Source organism: Syngnathoides biaculeatus, chromosome 5 (assembly GCF_019802595.1).
Source record: "Syngnathoides biaculeatus isolate LvHL_M chromosome 5, ASM1980259v1, whole genome shotgun sequence".
NCBI classification, from domain to species: domain Eukaryota; kingdom Metazoa; phylum Chordata; class Actinopteri; order Syngnathiformes; family Syngnathidae; genus Syngnathoides; species Syngnathoides biaculeatus.
Window position 1 is genome coordinate 8,490,951 of NC_084644.1, and position 14,571 is coordinate 8,505,521.

Genomic DNA, 14,571 nt, shown 5'->3' on the forward strand with positions numbered 1-14,571 from the left:
TAAATTTGAATAAAATAATTTCAAATAAAGTCAATTGAAAAAAAACAGATGATGTAAAATCAAACTGTAAAACAACAAAATAAAATATTGCAAGTAAAATCAAATGTGAAAAAAAAAAACTTAAATACAAAAACAGTAAAGTAAATCAAAGGCAAGTACTGGATAATAACATAGATAATAACAAGAAAATATAAATATAGTAAAAGAAAGTACATTAATAAAAATAAAATGTAATTTTTCACATTAAAAATAATGTAGATTCAAGGTTAAGTCAAATATTGTAAAAGTAAAGTAAAACAACAACATAAAATATAGCAAATACCATAGTGTAAAATAAAATACTGTACACTAAAAAATAAACCATAGTAAAATGAAAAAAGAAATTTAAAACAGGAAGTGAAATAATATATAATTTAAGATAATAATTATAATTTAAGATAATTTAAAATGAAATTTTTCAAAATGTAAAAAGTCAAACGTCATGTGAAATAAAGTAAATAAAAGACGTTAATTGCTGTAGTCAAAAAGAAAAGAATACACTCTCCAAAATAATGTACAGTACTTTAAAATTAAATAAACTAAAATTCAATAAAATAAAAATACTGAAATGTAAAATAAAGTACAATAAAATAAAAACTATCCAATAAAAAGTAATGTAGAATTCAATACAAATGAAATGTATAAAAATTTAATGATATTAAAACAACTAAAATGACAAATATAATACACAAAAATAAAGACTGCAATTTTGCATGAATAATATAAAATGAGGTAATGTAAAATACGATATAATAAATTTAAAAAATGAAAATATTTGAAACTGTAGTTATGTCAAATCAATTATAAATAAATAAATGATCATTTTAATTCATGCAGTCCCTTTGAAAATAATCTAAACTATATAGTCAATGTAGTGAATGAACGATATTTGAAAAGGTGCTTTACAAAATATGTGACTATGGACCCGGGCTTGAAAAATGAAATGAAATGAAATGCTGGAGCCTGAAGACGCTTCCATTGTGCCATTTGATTGCTCATAATTCCATCTGGACTTTGCTCCAACAGAAAATGAGCCCCCCTTGCTGGCGTCGCTTCCCCCGCAAGGTCTGCGCTCCTTCCAGGGGGAGGACTTTCTCTACCAATTACGGGCCCGGGACCCCGAGGGCTCGGCGGTGGTCTTTGCACTTCGCTCGGGTCCCGATGGCGCCTCGTTGTCTCCGTCCGGTCTCATCCGGTGGAAGGTGACGTCCGACCACACCCACACACGCCCTTTCAACTTTAGCGTGACAGACGACTGCCTCGCCGAGACCCTCGCTTCCCTTCATGTATGGACCTGTTTATTCCTGTCATTTTTATTGACTTTATTTCTTTTTAGGTTCATCAAAATAACTTATTCATTCATTTTTAAAATGAATCTATTTCAGTAAATATTTTGTTTATTATTATTAAAATTTAAAAATACATTTAACTGTTGTATTTATTTCAAAAGTAATTGTTTAATAATTACACTTTAATTATAAACTATACAGTGTCCAAATGTAAATTAAATATGTAAATGTATTTATTCAATAGTCTCTGTAAATATTTAATTGAATATTTGTCTAACAAATAATGTACTTAACAGTATATATTATTTTATAAATAAATGGTTACTTAATTATACTTTTAATTATGACATCCAATTTTAAAATGAGTGAAACAATTTTTAAATAGTTTTTATTCATTTATTTAATCAAATAATTGGTTCATTTAATTATTGTAAATGTTGAAATAAAATGTATTACTAAAGTTATTGGAAAATATACTGTGCATTTACCACTTTGAAAAGTATCATTGATAATTGGCTCACTATTTCAAATGATCCAATTGAAAATTCATAATCAATTTTGTGTATACAGCTCACCGTTTTGAAATGATTTAGTTACATCATTGGGTAATTAGTGATTAATCAGAAATATTTATTGATTTTGTTAAAAATTACTTTTTTTGCACTATTACTTTCATTGCTCATCTACGAATGACCTCACCGAGATGTCATCTTTCAAAAATGAAATATTCTGACGATTGGTCTCAGGTGTCGGTGCGTCCGTGCGAGTGCACGAACGGCGGCTCGTGCATGAGCGCCGTCAACGTGCCCGCCGGCAGCGGTGAGTACAGCTGTGCCTGTCCCGATGGGTTCAGAGGTCAGCGGTGCGAGGTGGACGTGGACGACTGCAAGCCCAACCCTTGCAGGCTGGGACGCTGCGTGGATGGACCGAACTCCTTCACCTGTGTTTGCCCGCCCGGAACGACAGGTGACCTTATGCGTGCACGTCGAGCTGGAAAATAGTACAGCAAATACAGATTTGCATTTAGTTTTATTTTCTCCATAATTAAAATGTATACCTTTTATAGTTGCTTTTTTATATACTGAAAGCTTAAACGGTTTTGTTAGTTTTAATTTTTTTAAATGTACCTTTAAATGTCTTTGAGGTACTCATTTCTACAAATGTTATATATTATTATTTTTTTAAGTAACATTATTATTCTATTCTGTTTTTTTATTTGAATCAAAACATCAAAGTTGTGATTTAAATAGTGTAGTAATAGTTTAATTTTTTTACTTGTTTAGATTTTCATAAAAAAATTAATGAAGACAGTTTTATTTTTTAGGCTACAATTTGTTCTGAGTTTCTAAACTTTGTTTCTTACTTTTCTCATTTTAAAAAACTTAAAATTAATTGGGTTTTATGGCTCCAATAAATGTTTCTTTATATTGTTTCATTTTGATTATATGGTTTCTAATTTTAAATGTGACTTTGAAAATAAAATATGTAATCTAATAAATATATGAATAATTATACGACCAGTTTCAAAACGACCTCGAAGTTAGATTCTGGATTCAACAAGGACGTTTTAAGAAAATATTTATTTATTATTTTTTCATCATATTAAAAGAGTTTTGCATTTCTATTTCATATGTTTTGAAGTTTAAAGCCACAATTGAATTGCAGAACTTAAAAAAAATTATATATTTGTATTTTTTTTCAGTTTTGCAATGGAATTGCTTTCATTTTAGTTTTGGCTTCTTGCTACAAAAATGTTTGCGTCTTGGATTATTGAATAAAAAAAAATATATATATATATATATAGCCTGTCCTATCAAGGGCTCGATTTTGTACTTTTTGTACAGTTTTTTTTTTTTTTTTTTTCTTGTGGTGACGTAAGCGCGTGTGTGGTGTGCGGTCAGGCAGAACTTGTCGAGAGGACCTGGACGAGTGCTCCTCTGGGCCGTGCTTCCCCGGGGTGGACTGCGCCAACACGCCGGGCTCCTTCTCTTGTGGACCCTGCCCGAGGGGATACGCCGGTGACGGCGCCGTTTGCATTCGTAAATCTACCCTAATCTCACTTTATTATAAGCGTGTCTCGATTTATTTTTAAAACTGTATTTATATTATTATTGTTGATACTGTAACCTTTATCCTCTTGATCATTGTTTTTAAAATTTTTACATTTATGTTTTATTATTATTTACATGTTATTATAATTGTATATTTTTATTACATTGGACCCCCGCATTCTCACGATTTAGCATTTTTTCCCCCGAAAATATTTCTCAATTTTAGTCCAACTGCTGTTCTTTTTTTCATTCTTATGCTCATTGTTTTTTTTTGGGTGGGGGGACAGGACCACCAACCCCCAAAACACACACCCCAAAAAAAAATAATCTGTGCAATTATAATTGAGATCCTATTATGTACAGATTTTTCGTCAGTTGGGTTGGGTTCTCCTGCAAGTAGCGAGGGTCCATTGTAATTGTTTTTATTTTTAAATGTTTGATCTCTTTTTACACGTTATTGTCATCATGAGTATATTCATTTCTATTATGTAGTTATTTAACCATATTTTATATCACTGCATCCATTTTTTAGCCCTGAGAGCAACGGTGACGCCGGCGAGAGTGGCGCCCATTCCCCCGAGGTCCCGAGCCCCCCCCCCGTCACCCTCGCCCTGCTCACGGGGGCCGTGTCACCCTGGCGTGCACTGCTTCCAAAGCCCCTACGTGGCGGCGGGCTACGTCTGCGGGCCCTGCCCACCTGGTTTCCACGGCAACGGGACGACTTGCACCCTATCAAGTGAGGATGCAATTTTTCTAATTAAAATTCATCTTCTGTCCCGTGTGCTAAAGCCTACCCCAGCTAAGATGGGTTCAATGGCATAAACGGGGATTTAAAAAGTCTACACACCCCTGTTCGAGTGCCAGGTTTTTGTGATATAAAAATAGACCAATATAAATCATTTGAAAACTTTTTCACCATTAATGTTTTCAAAAAAAAATATCAGGAATAACACTCAACTGGCGGCATGATGGATCAGCTGGAAAGCATTGGGCTCAGTTCTGAGGTCCCGGGTTCAATCTTTGACCCGCCTGTGTGCAGTTTGCAGGTTTTCTCCAGGGACTCCGGTTTCCTCCCACGTCCCAAAAACATGCCACATTAATTGGACACTCTAAATTGACCCTGGGTGTGATTGTGAGTGCGACTGTTTGTCTCCATGTGCCCTGCAATTGGCCGGCAAGTTAGGTCAGTTTAGGGTGTACTCCGACTTCTGCCCGATGATAGCTGGGATGGGCTCCAGTAATGCCTCGACACTTGTGAGGATATGTGGCTAAGAAAATAGATGGATGGATGGAGCACCTGAACTTGATTTGGAGTTGCCCAAAAGCACTTTAAATGGTGGCAGGTGCGTCATGACTTTTATTCTACATTTATTTTGGTATCAGGGGTGTCCAAACTTATACAACCACATTAGCTAAGCCTTTTGTTTCAATTTCACATCTCGGGAAGTTTGGAAATGATTTCAAAATGCTGATTTCACTTTCTTCTGAAGTCATTTTTTCTAACTGGCAGCGTTTTGCAGGTGAACAAATTCCCAACACCAGACTGAATCCTGTCTGGCAACCGACGCCCACCAGCTTTTCCTCACCGCCATCGTCCCCCACCTGGCCCAGACAGCACCTCGACAGAAGCAGGAAACCAGGCGCCACCGTTTCCCACGCGCGGGGAGCTTCTTCTTCCTCCTTGGAGAGAAATCCAGGACAATGCCCACATGGATACGCTGGTGATGGAGTCACGTGTAAAGGTACAGTAATTGGATTTTTGTATAGTGGGCCGAAATATTTTTTTATGTAGTGCACTAAAAAATGGACTGAATATCTCTGTCCAGTGGTTAGGAAATTCTACGGTATGTTGAGAATCATTCACGCTTTCTCTATTCCCCGTTCGCCGTTTTGCGGGGGTGGTCCTGTCACTTCTCACCATGCCAATGGCTAAAAATGAACACACAAAAACATTTTAATTCCCACAGAAATTGACAGAAATTCCCCGCGAAACGGACAAGCAATACAAAAATAGGCAAAAAAAAAAAAAATCCTCAGAAAAGTAAATGAAATATGACTACATTTCATTATACAAATGCACAAAAAGAAATATATAAAGGAGGATAGTTTCATACAAGGTATCATACGATTTTTTTTTTTTTTTTTGTGACCACGAGTTCACTTCTCGGCGGTACGGTGGATCAGATGGGCAGCGTTGGCCTCACAGTTCTGAGGTCGCGGGTTCAATCCCGGCCCCGCCTGTGGGGAGTTTGCATGTTCTCCCCGTGCCTACGTGGGTTTTCTCCAGGCACTCCGGTTTCTTCCCACATTCCAAAAACATGCAACATTAATTGGACACTCGAAATTGCCCCTAAGTGTGATTGTAAGTGCGACTGTTGTCAGTCTCCACGTGCCCTGCGATTAGGTGGCAACCAGTTCAGTGTGTACCCTCCCTCCTGCCCGAAGACATCTGGGATTGGCTCCAGCATTCCCCCGACCCTTGTGAGGATAAGCGGCTAAGAAAATGGATGCATAGATAGTTCACTTCTGTCCAAGCTGTATTTTGGGATACATTGAATGGACTACAAAGAGGATAACGCTAAAAGCGTGACAAAATTGACACAAAATTCCCAATTTATATAAATAAGAGATAAAGAGACATTCTGAACACAGTCCCTCGTCCTGTGAGTTGAAGCTGCCATTTTGTTCTTGCCCAGCCGCGTGCAGGTTTCAGTGCGGGAGGAATATGGAGTGCACGCAGCCCAACACGTGCACCTGCAAGGACGGATACACCGGATTTGACTGTCACATAGGTACCATTTCTACAAGTGTTGTATTCTCTACGCGATTGTTTTAATTTAAAATGTGCACAAGTCAAATATTTTGCAATTTCCATTTTCCCTGTTTAAAGTTAAAAAGAAATAATAATAATGTAAATTGTAAAAAACTATTTTTATTTTGTCATTTTCATTTTTAATTTTGAAAGTTCAAATGTTCAGAAATTGTATTTGTTACATTGTTTTTAATATACTTTTTTCCATTTCAATCTGACTGTTAACTAGAATATCATTAATATTATAGTAAGATATAATATGTTACTGTCAATGTTCTACTAAATTTTTTTTAAAGTTACATTTTACGTGTTTAGAAATGTTATTGAACATATTTAATTTATATATTTGTATTTTTATACAAAAAATATGAATTTTCTATTATTTTCAATTGAATTTCCATTGTAAAAATATTTTTAAAACACTTTTAAGTTTGAAATTCCAAACTAAACGTGTGTCATCTATACATGCCCCACCCCCTAAGCTGTGTGCCGGCCGGACTGCAAGAACCAGGGCAGATGCGTGCGTCCTAACGTGTGCGAATGCCCCCTGGGGTACGGCGGGCCCACCTGCGAGGAAGGTAACACCCCAAAACCTCAACATTGGTGTTTGTTCCATTCAATAGAGATTTGCTTCCATCTTTGATTGGCTGGCATCCAATCCGGGCTCTGCCCCACCTCTCGCTGGGATAGGCTCCAGCACGCCTGCTTCCGTGATGAAAATAATTGGTGGAATTCCTCACGTATTACGTAGTATTTCTTCTACCCCCCCCCACCCCCTCCCCACATCCCACAACCAACTGAGCAGCAAGCTGCGAGCCGCCGTGCCAACACGGAGGCACGTGTCTGGCGAGGAACCTTTGCACCTGCTCCTACGGCTACGTGGGACCGAGATGTCAAATCAGTAAGAAGTTATTCTTTCTTAATTCACTTTCTGTTCTTGGATTTGTGAGTAAAATTCCAGTATTATTTACATGACGTTAACTTATTTCCAAAATACGGTATTTTGACTTTTACGTCTTGGTTCCCCCCAGTATAATAAACATAATAATAAAAATATATTATAAATATAAATACTAGAATAAAAAATTATACTCTTTCAATTTGATTTCCACAATATTGTCCTTTTCCAAGTACAATTTAAAAATTATACCTTCGTTGCTATAAAATGTTGAGTTGTTTTCTGCTCATAATTGTCTGTATTATTTCATTCTTTATTTATTTGGTTGTAAATTTGCTACCTTACTCCAATCAAATTACTATCTGCTGTTTTGGGGAATGATTGACCATTTTTTTGTGACAAAATTCCAACTTTATTCCTTTGATCTTGCAACTTTTCCCTTTGAAAACGACAACTTTAATCCTCGTATTTTTCGCCCGTTTCCGGGTAAAATTGCAACCTTATTCTTGTAAAATTACGAATATTTACTTTATCAAAATACTATTGCTTTCCCCCATTATAATGGCATTTAGTTATACTGTAGTTTTTTTTTTTCTCGTAAAATGATGAGCATGTGCGTGTCTGTTAGTGGTGTGTAACAGGCACTGCGAAAATGGCGGCGAGTGTGTTTCTCCCGACGTGTGCAAATGCAAACCGGGCTGGAATGGACCTACTTGCAACTCGGGTACGAAACGAGACAGCACACCACCATAATAATCGTAGTCATAATCGTAATAATATAGCATGTAATTATGTGTGTTGCGTGCAGCTGAGTGCAGTCCGGTCTGTCTGAATGGAGGAACGTGCATCAAACCAAACTTTTGTGCTTGTCCCCCCGGATTCTACGGCTCTCAGTGTCAAATTGGTGAGAAATTGCATAAAATCTGAACATATTTTTTTTTTTTTTTTTTACTGTTTTATAAACTTTGTTCCAGACAACTTCCGCCATTTCTTCACTTTCTTACCGCACTCACCGTTGCTCTGGATTGTTGACCAGTCTAACCTCATCTGTCAGCCTGTCCATTACCACAGCAAACAGGAAGGGGCTTAGCGCTGATCCCTGATGCCGTCACACCTGCGGCACATCTCACCACTGTTCTGCTGCCCTCATACATGTCCTGTACTATTCTAACATACTTCTCTACCACCCCAGACTTCCAAATCCAGTACCCCAGTTCCTCTCTTGGTACTCTGTCATCGGCTTTCTCTAGATCTTGTGGCTCCCATGTATATATACATATAATATTACAACAGTATTGTCCAATAATATGGGCTTTTCCTGGCCTTAATTCATCTTCTCAAATTTCACATTGCTGTGACTTTTTTCTTAATGAAACGACAACTTTATTTTCACCAAAATTCCCAATTTGTATTATTACTATGGTACTAATGGTTAAATGTACAGAACGTGTGTGTGTGTGGGGGGGGGGGGGTTAGCTGTGTGCAGCCCCCCTTGTAAGAACGGAGGTCAGTGCAGGAGGAACAACGTGTGTTCATGTCCCGAAGGCTACACAGGGGAACGATGTGAAAAGAGTGAGTTTACACACATACACACGCATCCACATGCATGAGGGCGCTAATAAGATTACCGCTAATAACGTGTGTGTCTGTGTGTGTCGCAGGCGTGTGCGAGCCGGCATGTATGAACAGCGGGAAATGTGTGGGAGCCAACACGTGCTCGTGTACGTCGGGATGGCGAGGAGACCGATGTCACATGCGTACGTGCGCAAACCCGATCATAAAACACACTTTGACTCAAAGTACTCACGAAGACTAACCAGTAACGACTACACTATCACTTGTACTACTATCTCCACTTCTACTAAAAAGTAGCTACGACTACTACATGACTACCACTACAAAATTACACCACTATTAGATACTACAAGCGCAGCTACTATTAAGAACCAGTATTACTACTACAGTACAGCTACAAACAATACCCTCCTATTACCGCAATTCCCGGCCTACAAGCTGCGACTTTTTTTCCACACGCTTTCAACCCTGTGGTTTATGCGATGATGCGGAGTAATTTATGCATTTTTTCGATCGGCCACAACGGGGCACACGAGCGGAAAAGGTAAGCATGAGACCGGTGGAATATATGTGCTAAGGAAGTGACTTTTACCGGCCCTGTTAGCGCTGCGCTTGCGTTAGTACTGTGCTCGCTTGTTGCTGCTGTGTTACTGGCATGTCTCGGTGATATTTACCTGTAAGTTTTATTTTAACTGGCCCGGTTAGCGTTAGCACGGCACTAGCGTTAGCACTAACGTTAGCGCGGCGCTAGCGTTAAACTCTTTCTGTGTACCGTCTTTCTTTGTAAATATCTCGTGTTTCAATGCGGGTTTCAATGTGGGCACTTGCGGCTTTTACACACCTGCGGCGTATGTACGTACCAAATGGTATTTCCTTTACAAATGTACTCGGTGAGGCTTGTAACCAGGTGCGCCATGTAGGCCAGGAATTAAGGTACTTTTCAGGAATACTACTGGTACTACTACTACTACTACTACTACTATGACAGCTTGTTTGTGTGTTGTCGTCTCAGCTGTGTGTCTGCAAAAGTGTAAAAATGGCGGCGAGTGCGTGGGCCCCAACACGTGCCACTGTGCCACAGGCTGGGAGGGTCTGCAGTGTCAGACACGTGAGTCCCATACATTGCAAATATCATCATTTTATAATACAGTAATCCCTCATTTATCATGGCGTCAGGTTCTGAACTGCTCTGCAATAGCTGAAATCTGTGAAGTAACAACCACATTTAAAAAAAAAAAAAAAGTTTATAGGGATGACTTTAAAGCTTTACAAACCTCCCCAGACACTTATTAATCTACTCTTGTGAACATTTTCTGTACTCTTAAAAACTTCATCCATTTTCCATACTGCTTATCCTGGGGCGCTGTAGCTTCTCCACTCCAGGACGGGCACATATAGACACCGTCATGGAGTGGGCACCGAAACCACGCTAGCTGCAGCAAATCCAGCCGAGTGCGCCACTACACCATCAGTGATTTTATTCTTCTCTCCTCTCTTGTAGCAATCTGCAGACGGCGCTGCCTGAACGGGGGCCGCTGCGTGCTGCCCGACTACTGCCACTGCCGCAGGGGCTACAAGGGCCTCACCTGCGCCGTTCAGGTCAGCGCCGCAAAGCGGAAAAACATCCGTCTAGATCCGTCCATCTTTACGTACCTTTGTGTTTTTCGCAGGTCTCGAAAGCATGATGAAAAATGAAGTGAAGGAAGATTATGAGTGTAGATAATGTATGAATACCTCTTCCCAGAGAGATTTCTTATATTATACTTGTCTTTTTGGTCCTCTTCATGTCCACTATTGCACTGCACTGAATGCACCGCTGTAATGTATATAGAAACATATCTCCGAATTCACTTTATAGTTTTTAATTATGATTAGTAATACATGCTATTATCAGCGTGCCTGACAGTTACTCTGTTAATATTAAATACACACCTTTTATAACCCAAATATGTGACTAAATAAACTCACATTTTTTTTCAATTGTATGATTTTTTTTTTTTTTGACACTGCAGTTGACAGTTCGTTCCATTGACACACACACAAAAAAAAAAACAGTACGTATACAGAAAGACAAAGCAGTGTTTGTACAGTAAAAATGAGGATAAATGATAAGTAAATAAAGTGGACGATTGGGGTCTAATGGCGCCTCTTCCTTTCCTCACAGCGAGGGCCCAAAAAGGGGGGACGGCAGCGGCATTTGTTGGGCGAAATACATTTTCCTCCGTTCAGGCATGGCAGAGCGCACTCGGCTGTAACACACACACCAACAAACACTTTATTCAATTTTATGAAGCTTTATTAATCATTTTCTGTCACATATGGAAAAACGCTCAATGGACTTTTTTTTTTTTTTAATTCAGACCCCAAACCTATCTTAGGAACTTGAAAATTGGTGGACGTGTCTGTCATCAGGAGACCTACAAAACGCCTCAAGAAGCCATATTTGGAAAAAAAATAGTCTGCCATTTTGGTTTGAAGCAGCCACTTTAGTTTCATGATTTGTTGCTTTCATGTTGACTGATTGTACCTAATGTTGTGCCCAGTGAAAGTGTGGGTCATGTGTAGGAAATCATTTATGATATTGTCATTGGTGCGCTGATGAACTCACCGACGTGGCAGGCGCCTCCCAGCCAGCCGTCCGGACAGCTGCAGATTCCCGGGGCCATGCAGAGGCCCCCGTTTCTGCAACCTTGAGGGCAAATAGCTGGTGGGGAACACAGCGCAGATGCATTATTCGTAGCAGAAATGCACGGACGGCGAACCCTCATTTATCATGGGGGGCGATAAGTTCTCGACCCGCCAGGGATGTGAGAAAATAGCTGACACAGAGAGACCATAAAGAACTTTTATTCTTTTCTTTTTTTTTGTTTGTTGATATTGTCCACATTTAGTTGTACGTGTGCTTTTCCGCGAGCCTTAATCCATCGTAGACACCTGGTCAACTGTGTTTTAGCCTTTGGCCCCTTGTAAACTATCAGGATATCTTTCATCAGAATTGCACGTTCCCCAAGCGCATCTGAGGGCCATTTTCTTCGTAACATTAACTTTTCCAAGCGCACGCTACTGGCAACCAGCACTGCTTATGGGACAATATGGCGGCATGGGCGTGCCAAGCCAGAGGTTAAGACAACCCGGCTATCTGATTGGCTATTATTGTACGGGTGATTTACAGGTTGGAAAAGTCCATTGGAACCGGGCCCACAAAAAAAAAACAAAAAAAACGAACCCTCTTGGCATTTGGAGCCCGTCCAGCTGGAGGGACAGATGCACTTGGCCACTCCGTTGACGGCGTTGCATTCGCCTCCGTTCCAGCAGCCGTCGTCGCACGTCACTGCACAAAGAACGGCGCAAAACGATACTTTTACATAGTTATTTTTGAACCTGCATGACAAACTACTAAAATGTTACCTTTGTGACAATATCTCCCGCCAAAGCCAGCAGGACATCTGCACTTTCCGGGACGAAGACAGACGCCTCCGTTCTTACATTTGGGGTAGCAGTTGGCTGCAATGCACGCAATCGATAAGATCGATAATAAACTTAATGTGGATTTGCTTCATTATCCTTCAATAAAGACGTGGTCAGTGCACATAAATGCATTCTTTGTACCTCATCTCACAGTATCGAATGAAGTAGTTGGGAAGTAATGTGTATAGAAAAATTATGAATACATTCAATTAGCAAAAGAGTGTCTCACACATTCATTTTATGATTAAAAGTAAACCTAATTACTTTTTTTGTCATGGGGATGGAAGTATTTGAATTCATAAACAAAAATAATTAATTCATGACAATGACAACAAATACATAAAATAGAATCAATTAAAATGGATAATCTGGTTTATATGAGGGATTTAAAAAATCTGATTTGATTTTACGATCTTTAAAATAAAGTTGCATTTCATTTTCCATTGTAACTTGGAGTGCGTCTTTACTGAAACACACACTCGTGCATTATAATGCACTTAATTATGGAAAGGAGCATCTCTAGAAATGAAACTTTATTGGAATAGACAAGAATCTGATCACGGAGCATGCAGGTGTGAGCGGAAGTATATCACGGGGAGACTTCCTCACCATACTGGCAGTTTTCTCCCTCGTAACCGCGGCCGCAGAGACAGGTGTCGTTCCGGATGCACAGTCCGGCGTGCTGACACGGCGGCTCGCACGTCGCTTTCGGGTCAAACACGAAGCCCAGCGCCACCCCGCGAGGAGCGTCCGAGCGTGCCCAGCAGCGGCCGCACCACAGCCCGCACAGCCACAACGTCACCCACAGAGCCGCCGCCGCCGCCGGGCCGGATCCCCCGAAGAAGCCCATGACTGAAGTTCGCTAATGGAAGGAGCTCCCCACCGCCCGTCCACGTGCCCGGAGGTCAGTCCGGGGAGGGGGGAGGCGGGCGTGGCCGGCCGGGCTAGCAGGGAGGGTCCTCGGTGATGGCGGTGGGGCCGACTTCGATTTCAAACTTTTACGCACAGTTTTAAAATATTTCTAAGCACTTACTACCCCATTAAAATAAAATTAACTATGACTAGCGTCATTAATTAGCATCGTCGTTGGCTAGTTTCATACGTTAGCGTAGCATTTGTCATCGTCAAAATGAGAATTTGTCATGATTTTTTAGTTGTATGAATATAGTTTTGAGTTTCAGAACGTATTAACTCTTAAACACCATAAACTTGCCATGTAAATTATGCTATTACGTTTATTAGAACAATAAGAAGCCTTGTTAATTATTTCTTAGCCGGCTATTTAGCGATCCTGGTTTGGCATTTTGTCATTGTCAGCATTTTATGTTTAATGATTCATTAATTTTTGGTATTCTCGGTCAGGTCTGCTCCCTTAACCTAACTGTATTTTCATATTTCAAAACGTGTCAATTCTAAATCACTTAAACCATAAACGTGAGCTATCGAATTAATTTGAATTAGGTTGCAAGTTGCTCGTAAAAAACGTGATCGCTTGTATTTTAACAATCCAAGTGTTCCTTTTTTAAACACTGCTTTTCCATAAAATCGGATTGCTATATCTGGTGGAAACGTTAACACGACAAATTTATACTTTTAATCGTTCTGTTCAAACACAACTGGTACACCCAAACTAGCTGGTTTAATATTTTCTCGAAACATTTTTAGCTATATTTGTTGCTGCATCTATTAACCATTATTTTATTTTCCCTCTAAAAGAACCAAAGTACTGTTGTTAAAACTATTACATAGGTTACCAGTACCTTTATTCAACTCTTCAGACTTCAGTAAACTTATTTTTTTTTTGGATTTGGTGTTCTGGGTAATGTGACGAGTAGAAAAACAGTTCACGAATACGAGCGCACATGTGGATAAGTCATTAGCAAATGCGCAGAGAGGAAACATTTGGCCTATATGAACTGCCAGTGGGGGTCAGATGGAACAGCAACAGTCAATCCGAAAATAAAGATACATTATTTGAGAAATTAAGTACACGATTATATACAGTAAATGGACAGGTACTTTAAATAGACTCCTCAATCTCATGATCAAATCAGTGATCGGTTATTGGTTTTTCAAACACGAATCGGTGATCGACCCCAAATATTCTGATCGTGTAAAGCCCATTTAAACGCATGTAATTTTCAATATTGTGGTTAGTTTCAAGGTGCGTGGAAAGGATAAAACAAAATTTGTCGACTCGTGTCGCGGACTTTCGAATCAGAGATGTTTTCTGGAATGTATCAACGGGGATTACAACTGTATTTGTAGTTTTTTTTTTTTTTTTAAAGGAAGTACAGGGGTTCGACCTACATATTTTATTTGATTTCCCCCCCTCTGAGCTGTTGAATTCCCGTTCTGGAGCTAGCCGTCTCTCAAACAGGAAGCGAGCTGGCCGGCGTTTTGACGAGCGGAACAGATGCGAACGTATTGCAATGCTCC

The 14,571-nt window shown here is 39.5% G+C and overlaps 3 protein-coding genes across 5 annotated transcripts in view; 2 read left to right on the forward strand and 1 right to left on the reverse strand.

Annotated features, from left to right (window-relative positions):
- Positions 1-10,473, forward strand: part of vwde (von Willebrand factor D and EGF domains) — a 30,729-nt gene extending 20,256 nt beyond the window's left edge. For 2 of the 3 annotated variants that reach the window (XM_061818905.1, XM_061818906.1), the window contains 15 exons: positions 1,066-1,325; positions 2,075-2,294; positions 3,230-3,367; positions 3,912-4,115; positions 4,900-5,121; positions 6,076-6,171; positions 6,674-6,769; positions 6,997-7,092; positions 7,718-7,813; positions 7,898-7,993; positions 8,566-8,661; positions 8,751-8,846; positions 9,677-9,772; positions 10,166-10,263; positions 10,335-10,473. In XM_061818905.1, the coding sequence (XP_061674889.1) occupies positions 1,066-1,325; positions 2,075-2,294; positions 3,230-3,367; positions 3,912-4,115; positions 4,900-5,121; positions 6,076-6,171; positions 6,674-6,769; positions 6,997-7,092; positions 7,718-7,813; positions 7,898-7,993; positions 8,566-8,661; positions 8,751-8,846; positions 9,677-9,772; positions 10,166-10,263; positions 10,335-10,349 (1,925 nt within the window). In that variant the 3' untranslated portion in view covers positions 10,350-10,473. Of the gene's footprint in view, positions 1-1,065; positions 1,326-2,074; positions 2,295-3,229; positions 3,368-3,911; positions 4,116-4,899; positions 5,122-6,075; positions 6,172-6,673; positions 6,770-6,996; positions 7,093-7,717; positions 7,814-7,897; positions 7,994-8,063; positions 8,662-8,750; positions 8,847-9,676; positions 9,773-10,165; positions 10,264-10,334 lie in introns of those variants that run through there. The other variant, XR_009794865.1, reaches the window with a different exon arrangement.
- Positions 10,474-10,774: 301 nt separating this feature from the next.
- On the reverse strand, positions 10,775-13,122 carry seraf (Schwann cell-specific EGF-like repeat autocrine factor). Its single transcript, XM_061818907.1, has 5 exons — positions 12,742-13,122; positions 12,073-12,168; positions 11,891-11,995; positions 11,273-11,368; positions 10,775-10,913 (listed from the first exon to the last, which is right to left on the reverse strand). The coding sequence occupies exons 1-5, from the start codon at positions 12,980-12,982 to the stop codon at positions 10,801-10,803; spliced, it is 651 nt and encodes a 216-aa protein (XP_061674891.1). The 5' UTR covers positions 12,983-13,122; the 3' UTR covers positions 10,775-10,800.
- The window catches only part of thsd7ab (thrombospondin, type I, domain containing 7Ab), a 180,494-nt gene continuing 178,819 nt past the window's right edge, over positions 12,897-14,571 (forward strand). Inside the window, exon 1 of the mRNA XM_061818909.1 lies at positions 12,897-13,036. The gene's annotated coding sequence lies outside the window, so the exon portion shown is untranslated. The remainder of the gene's footprint in view (positions 13,037-14,571) is intronic.